General features: G+C 40.5%; 2 protein-coding genes across 2 annotated transcripts; both read left to right on the forward strand.

The window, feature by feature from the left end:
• Window positions 1-200: 200 nt before the first annotated feature.
• Window positions 201-1631, forward strand: LOC147990155 (uncharacterized). The gene is made up of 3 exons (XM_087537289.1): window positions 201-295; window positions 395-547; window positions 1208-1631. The coding sequence occupies exons 1-3, from the start codon at window positions 201-203 to the stop codon at window positions 1629-1631; spliced, it is 672 nt and encodes a 223-aa protein (XP_087393415.1).
• A 2480-nt stretch (window positions 1632-4111) lies between these two features.
• Window positions 4112-5582, forward strand: LOC147990156 (uncharacterized). Its single transcript, XM_087537293.1, has 2 exons — window positions 4112-4458; window positions 5225-5582. Exons 1-2 carry the CDS (start codon window positions 4112-4114, stop codon window positions 5580-5582), a joined length of 705 nt encoding a protein of 234 aa, XP_087393419.1.
• The last annotated feature ends 3492 nt before the right edge of the window (window positions 5583-9074 follow it).

Genomic DNA, 9074 nt, shown 5'->3' on the forward strand with positions numbered 1-9074 from the left:
CGGTGACCCCACGCCACTACACCCACTACACCCACGCCCCCGACGAACCGCCTCCCACAAATCCCTGTCGACGCACTGCAAAAAACCCCATTATCTTCCATCTCTCCATCATCCCCACAAACAACCATTGCCCTTCCATCTCCACTGCACACAAACCACAAACTTCTCTCTCACAAGCCCACAACCGCCGGAGGAGGGCGATGGCGGAGGAACCGTCCACCAAGCGTCATCAAGACGAGCCGTCAAACAAGAGCAGCAACCTCGTCGACGTTCACGTCCCCGGCGAGAAGCGCGAGTACACCAAAACCCTCAGATAGGTTTAGCTCCATGGCAAGGAAACGCTGGAGATCGTCTGCACTAGCGAACCAGACAAGGTCAACGAGATGATCTCCAGGCTCTGGAGGAAGGCTGGCGGCAAGATTCCTAAGATCATCAGCGTTGGTGTGCACTACACCAGAGAAGATGAACCTCCCCAAATGGCAGCAATCCCGCAGTTGTGCGTCGATGAGCTATGCTTGGTGTACCACATCGCAGCGGCCACAAAATGGTGAGCCACCCTACTCATTTGCCCTGTTTGGTTCATCTGTTTTATTAGTACTGTATCCTAAAAATTTCATCAAACTTGTTTCCCAACTAGATGTACTAGTGTGGTTTGTGAAAAGTGGATGCACTGCTGCATTTTCTCAAGTAGATACACTATAAATGTATTTTTGAACCTGATGCACCGGATTACTATTTGGAAAATCTTGCGGAAGATTAATTTCTGAAGTTGATCGACTAGTCTAGTTTCTGAACTTGATACGATAGTGTAGTTTATGTAGTCGATGTATTAAAAATATGTTTCTGAACTTGATGTAGTGAAGTATTTTCTGAATTTGATCTAATGTTATTTTCAAAAGAAAATAAACTAAGAACTTGGTGAAGCACTATTTATGTGTTATCCTATTCAACAGAAAGTAAACTAAACTAGTACCAAAGGAGAACATACAACATTGACTGAAACCATGTATAATCCAGAAAGAAGAATAACATGATGTACTTAATTTAATTTCAGAACTTTATTTACTAGTTTTTGAAGTACATTCATCCATTATTTATGCTACATAAACATCTACTTCATAGATTCATCACTTGTAAAACAAAACAAAAATGAATAATTCAAACATCAAAGTAATGCTAATTTTCAAAAATGTCTCTCCCCTTGCAGGCCCAAGCGCCTAAACGAGTTGCTGCAGCATAAGATGTTGTTCACATTTGCCGGTTTCAGCATTGAAAGCGACAAAGAGAAGCTGAAGTTGTCCAGTTTGGAGATCAACCCCGACAAGTTCATCGACATTCAACGCAAGTGGAGAGTTCCATACACCGGAAAAGAGTACGACTCCTTGACTGATGTTGCAGCCAGCGTCATCCACCCATTCTACAAAGGCATGAAGAAGAACATCAACACGCAGGAAGACTACAAACTGTGGGGGACCAGCCCGCTGCCAGACAACCTCATCGAGTACGCAGGAGTAGATGCATACGCCACGTATAAGGCATGGAGCATGATCGACTACATCGCAGATGGTTTGGAATTTGCAAAAGAGCAGGAGGTTGTGAAATTCTACGACCACCCCTATTGCCCCTTTTAGGGATGAAGATACATCAGAGCATGCCTTCGTTTTCCTTCCGCTTGTGCTTGCCTTTTATCTTGTTTCAAATTAGTAGTTTGCTCTTATTGGGTTGAACCAGTATGATTATGTCATGCTTGTCATGGTTGAACTAGTTTATTTATGTCATCAAGTACAATGTTTGGCTTATCTCATTATATAAGTTTGGTAGCTTCGTATGTTGTTAATCCATCATTTCAAATTCAAAAGTAGCTTCTAAATAGAACTTTGTGGCTGCTCTAAAGTACTAGTTATGATGCAACTAATCACACAACGTTGTTCCATGTCTAGTTTCGATTCAGTATTGTATAGAAAACATAACGTTGAGAACAATCAACACAATTTGAGTTGCTTAACAACGCTTCAAAAGTTGAAGCAAAAATTCTCAGTACTTCATGTAGTGTTCTCATTCATATGTAGCTGCTAGATAATTAACAAGTACTACAAACATAAAAAGTTAATAAGCATCAGCACACACTTATGTTGGTCGCTTGTAGATTAAGAATCACAGTACTAGTACACTTGATCGGACAGTACATACTTACTAAAATAAAAAGTACATAGAAGCATCAGTCCGTAAGCGCTACTATGGATGGACTATCAGTACAACTTAGTCTACACGCAAGTACATCTTAAAATTACACTTACACAAAACTGACATGAACTAGAACAAAAAGTTTCAGTCCAAGTTGCTGCTGGAGTCAAGTACTAGATTCAAACAAACAAAAAAAAGAAAAAACTGACCGCCCAAGGTCAGGCGCAGGCCCTGACACTGCTAGATACTTGAACTCGAGCCCATAGGCGAATCCCTAGTAATCCGCACAATGCAGGGCCCACCGATCAGGGCCCACAGGTCAAGAGAGAGAGCGAGCGCCGTGTATAAGCGCTCGGGTAAGTATTCGGAGGAGTTCGACTAGTGAGCCTCGGCTGCGCTTATAAACAGGTTCGGAGCCCCCTCGACTAGCGAGGTGGGACTAAACCCAGAGCGCATGCGCACGCCGCACTGCACAGCCGCGCGGACGAGCTATCTGGGCCGGAAAACAGCCCAATAGCCAGCATCGTTTACAAAAACCACACCAAATAAGCCAAGTTAAACAAACCAAAGGACGAGGCAAAGAAATATAAACTACAAGAAAAATGTTTGAAACTGAAAATATATAAATTCAAATACTAGTTCGCAGGAAATATCTTTGAATACGAAAAATGTAAATAAAAATAATTTTAGCTCTGCACCACGGATGATAAAAAAGGGAGAAAATATGATACAAAAACAATGAACCTCTAAAAAGAAGAGAACTTAATAGCCTATCTGTTAAATGTACATAATTTAAAAAACCGAATTAAATATTACTTTCAAGTTCAACTACTAAAATGCAAAAAGTTCAAACATACAATGTTTGTCAATTATGCTAAATTTCTTATTACATAAAATCTAACAAGTTCAACTACTAAAATGCAAAAAGTTCAAACATATAATGTTTGTCAATTATGCTAAATTTCTTATTTACATAAAATCTGACAAGTTCAACTACTAAAATGCAAAAGTTCAAAATAGAATTTATTTGTCAATTATGCTAAATTTCTTATTTATATAAAATCTCATAAGTTCACCTACTAAAATAAAAGAAGTTCAAATAGAATTTATTTGTCAATTCTGCTAAATTTCTTATTTATATAAAATCTGTACACACCTCAACAAACAATCTGGTCGTAAAATAATCTCAATCCCACAAACCACCGAAAAAACAAAAAAAAACTCAGTTCAAACATACATATGACATCAGTACTAAAAAAGCAGGATCAGTCAGGCCACTCACACCACTACGACACCAAATTTCAATACCGCACACTGTATGAAATTACATTTCATTTCACACAGCACTAAACCATAAGTGCACTAAAATGAGAATACAAAAACTATAAAGGCCTAACTTAGGTAAGTACTGATGAAAATAAAATAAGTACCAGTTTTGAGCAACAACTCCTAGGGCACTAAAAATGTCTTCAGATAAACTAGTCTATAAGACTTCAGTGGAAAAACAAATACTTAACATCCTCAGGGAAAAACATCACAAAGCATACGTCACCTAAACAGTCCAAAATGCCGTCATCACCACCCCTGAGACATGCAAGTGGGATTTAGCAGGTCATAAGTACAGCTTGACAAGACAAGTCAGTGCAGCAGTAAAACCATTTGAATTGGACGGTTGCTTCTTCAAGGCCACCACCCGCGCCACCCATTGAGCGGTTGCCACAAGGGACTGCAAACGGGGACCCCCACGACCACCACACCCACGCCCCTGACGAACCGCCTCCCACACATCCCCGTTGATGCACTGCAAAATACCCCATCGTCTTCCATCTCTGCCTCATTCCCAGAAACCACCATTGCCGCTTCAACCTCCACTGCACACAAACCACAAACTTCTCTCTCCCAAGCCTACAGTCGCCGCAGGAAGGCGATGGCGGAGGAACCATCCGCCAAGCATCATCATGGCGAGCCGTCGGACAAGATCAGTGACCTCATCGACGTTCACATCCCCGGCAAGAAGCGCGAGTACACGAGAACCCTCACAGGTGTTGAGCTCCACGGCAAAGAGACGCTGGAGATCGTCTGCACTAGCGAACCAGACAAGGCCGACGAGGTGATGAGCAGGCTCAGGATGAAGGGCGGCGGCTTGTATCCGAGCTTCATCGGAGTTGATGTGGAGTTCACCAGCGATGAGGAACCTCCACAGATGGCAGCAGTCCTGCAGTTGTGCATCGAGGAACTCTGCTTGGCTTACCACATCGCAGAAGCCACAAAATGGTAACCCATACTACTGTTCATTCATCTATTATACTAGTACTACTCACTAAAAACTTCATTAAACTAGTTTCCCAACTAGATGAACTACTATACTTTGTGAAGTGTATGCATGAGTACATGTTTCTCAACTTACATGCAATTCTGAAACCGTGAAGTGGATTGTTTCATCAGATTAGCATCTAAAAATATGTTTATAGAATTCTGAACTTGATGCACCAAATTAATTTCTGAACTTGATGTGCTAGCATAGATTCTGATCTTGATGCACTAGTATAGTTTATAGAATTGATGTATTAAAAGATGTTTGGTGAAGTGGTATAGGTCCATATCTTGATGCACATGTTTCTCAAATTAATTTTTGAACTTGATATAGAATTGATGCACAAAGATGTATCAAGCACTGGTATAGGTCTTTTATTCAACCAAAAAGAAAACTAAACTTGAATCAAGCAGCACATATATCATTGAATCTGTTAAAATGATTCTTGAATTTGGTGAAGCACTGAAGATAGCAAAAAAGAAAAATAACATGGTGTAGTTGAATTTAATTTCAGGACTTTGTGTACTAGTTTCAGGACTACATTCATCCATGACTTATACTATATAAGCATCTACCTCATGGATTATCACTTTCAAAACCAAAAAACAGAAGCTTTAAATCTTAAAAAAAGAACACTAACCTTCAATGTGTGTCTCCCCCCTTGCAGGCCAAGCACCTCAAACAGTTCCTGTAGGAGGAGAAATTGTACACATTTGTCGGTTTCAGCATTGGAGGTGACAAGCGGATGCTGAACAAGTCTGGGTTGGAGATCAACCCCAACAACTTCATCGACATGCAGCGCAAGTGGAAAGATCCACACACCAACAAATACTTCGACTCCTTGGCCGATGTTGCAGGCGGCGTCATCCACGAATCCTACAAAGGCATGAAGAAGAAGATAGACAAGGGAGAACACCAACTGTGGGGGACCAGCCCGCTGCCAGACAACCTCATCACGTATGCAGGAATAGATGCGTACGCCACGTACAAGTCATGGAAGACAATCGACAACATCGTGACAGGTTGGGATATTTCAAAAGAGCAGGAGGCTGACCCCTACTACCACTGCAACTTCGCGGGGTGAAGATGCATGAAAGTCTGCATTCGTGTTGCTCGCACTTATGCCTGTCCTTAATATTGTTGTTTCAGATTTGTAGTTTGCTTTCGTTATGTTGAACCAACTACCTTATGTTATGTCTGTCAGGGTTTGAACAAGTTTGCCTATGTCTATCATGTACATCGTTTGCTTATGTCAGTCAACAAGTTTGCTAGCTTCCTATTTTTGTTCATCCATCATTTGAAGTTGAAGTAGGTTGAAGTTGAAACTAGTCATGCAGAAACAAAAAGCATACATGGATATTTTCACAAAAAAACAAAAACAGTGGCAGACTAACTAAGGACAACAGCAAAATAGTAGAATTGGACGCTCAGTACAGCTTAGACATTTACGGTAGTACTATCACACTAAGAAATCAGTTTTTAGTTTCAAAAGAACACTAAAAAGACTATGTTTCATCCAAGGACTACTAACAGCATCATGCTAATAGTAGTTAGAAATTTACTGAGTACTACAACAGGAAAAGCACAGAACAATCAGTACATATTTCCAAGCCACTAGCATGCTTGGACTGAGAGTTCTGGTACACTTGAACAAACGGTACATTCATTCTACAAAATATAAAAAGGAACGGGAAGCTTCAGTTCAGATTCCATAAAACATTGACACACTCAAGAATATCACTAATAGTACAACTGAAATGTCAGTACAACTTAGTCTGTAAGGCAAGTACTATGATCATACAAAACATTGCCTTGAGAAGAACCACAGCCTAGAAAATAGGTCCCCCCGGAGACATATTTAAATGTAGCTAATTTAAACCAGTATTTAAATTTTACTATGAAGTTCAACTACTACAATTCAAGAAGTTCAAACAAAAATTTGGCTCTCAAATCTTGCTAAATTTCCTATACTTGAATAAAATCTGGCTAGAGATGACGTAGCAACTTGGTCGTAAATAATTTCAATCACAAAAAACACTTCAGTTCTAATACATTATATGAAATCAGTTCTACATAACAAGGAAGCGTCACTCCACTCACGCTAGATCCACAAGTGCCATCGTGACACCAAATTTTAAAAGCCTTACACTGAACGACATTACAATTCAGTACTAACATAACTATACTATAAGTACAAGAAAAGAGGGTACATAAACTATAAAGGTCCAACCTAGGTTGGGACAGATGAAAATAAATGATAAATCTCACTTTTCCAGCAACAACTTGTAATGACTTGGGAAAACGTGTTTTCAGTTCAACTAGTTTACAAGACTTCAGTACAAAAAATAGAACTTAACCAGAACGAATTCCCAATGAAACATACACAAGTGATATATCACACAACTATCAAAAATCAAAGACATCCAAACACTACAATCAAAGCCTACAATGCTTTCAACAGATATATCACACAACTATCCATTTCACTACGCGAATGATGACCATTTCTTCTATGCACCAGGAGCAAAAGGCTGAAACTCCTTGGGAAGCTCCGTCACCAGAAGCTGGTTATTTCGGTTGAACACAACTCTATACAGATCCTCATCCTTCCAATCAACAATACGAGCCTGCAAAACAATGAAACAAATTATCAAAAATCATGACACATTAAAAAGAAGAATACACAATCAGCCAAACACAAAAAAGTGAAAAGCTCAACTAGAACCCACATCATTATCTCGAATGTTCCCAACGATCTTTTCACCATCATAGGATCCTGCATACTTCAGAGTATAATGGCCACATTCATTCGCCCCTTGAACTGGAACCTTCACAAACATTGGTTTCTTTGCAAAAAGCTCCCATTTGGGCTGCTTGCTCGCATTGTACTGAGCATCACCATCCACATCCTTCATTACTTGGACCATCCTGGAGATTTGTAAGAAAAGAAAAGAAACCACACATTTTTAGGTCTAAGAAAAAGCAGAAACAAAGATGTAGAAAAATTAATCCAGTACAGATAATAAATGTCACTCACAATCTTCTCGCAGTCTTTATGATAGGTGTTCTTTGAAGGACGATGGTTCTTCGGGTAAGGTAAAGAGTCAAGGATGTCGACGCTACTTCGGTACCGATTCATGACATATAAGGAAAAGTGGTTCACTTTCTTATCCTTTGGTAAAACCATAGGCTTGAATAGAGGCATCATGATCTAAAAACAGATGACCAAAAAAGAGATGTTAAATATTCAAAATAAAAACCAGCATGACAACAAACAAATAAAACCAAAAATCAGCTAGTAGATCTCACAAGGTCAGCACTGAGCAAGTCTTCATTATCTTTAACATAGCTCTTGAAATCTCTCGCTGCACTCTTCACATTAAACTCTTTATTTTCATCACTGTAAAACGTACAGTCAAGCACAACCTACAAAAAAGCCAAAAAAGAAATAGACGGGGGAAAAGGATAAACAAAGCAAGGTATTATCAAAACTCGTAAAACAAATAGGCGTTCTTATTTAAGAGAAACAAACGATCTGATTGGTTACCGTGATGAAATATGAACTCAGCAATACCCTTTTCCCAGACGCAAAATCAACATTTCTATCGGGATCTTTCTTCCAATCATCAATAAGGAAGTCCATTACATCACCCTCCATCATTTGCCCAGGTGCAAAAACTTCCCAGATGTGTTTCCCAGTGAAGCTGGTTACGCTATCATCGGGCTGAGGTATCATTGAGAATGTATTTCTGCAGCACGGACAAGAACAAAAAGCAGAGGAAGCAAGATAAGGCATTCATAGCAGTTCAAGTTGTATAAAAAGTAACAGTTCAGGTCATATCTATCTAGCAGTTACAAACAACAGAGGAAAAGAAGAGGAAACGTAATGAGAGATACTCACTCGGCATACTTCTCACATGCTTCATCGCTAAGCAACATATTATACAACTTGCGAGCCTTGTCCAGGTGAGGGAATCTATGAGGGTGAAGCTGCTGTACAGGGGAGCAAAACTTTATAGGAGCTCTGGGTGCACTCTTCGTGCTTGTAACATTGCCAGAATCCAAAGCAGGATCCGTCCTAGCACCACCAGCTCTACGGGCCACTATTCCAGCAAGTGGGGATAAACCCTTGGCAGCAGCAGCGCTCCTGGTGACTCTTCCCATGCCAGCAATCTTGTCAAATGCATCATCATCGCTGCCTATCAATTCCACAATGGGATTCTTGGGTGTAGAGGGGCTCTCTGCACAAGCAGCCGTAGAACCTTTCTGTCGTGGAGTTGTCACTGCAGATGTCCTAGCAAAAGGACTTAGTCGTAGGGCCATCGCAACTAGGAAGCTTAAAGGGGTTAATCAGGATAAAGGACACGAGAGGTTTTATACTAGTTCGACCCCTTACGATGAAAGTAAAAGCCTATGTCTAGTTGGGTTGGTATTGTTGGGGTTTCGATCACCAAGAGGCTAGTTCGCCTGCTTGGTTATCGATCTCTTGTTTTCCTGCCCTACGCCGCCACCGGGTCGTCCTCTTATATACACGGGTTGACGCCTGGTGGCCTACAGAGTCCCGGCCGGCTCATAA

Source organism: Triticum urartu, chromosome 1A (assembly GCF_056163025.1).
Source record: "Triticum urartu cultivar PI428250 chromosome 1A, HENAU_Tu73, whole genome shotgun sequence".
Lineage (NCBI taxonomy): Eukaryota > Viridiplantae > Streptophyta > Magnoliopsida > Poales > Poaceae > Triticum > Triticum urartu.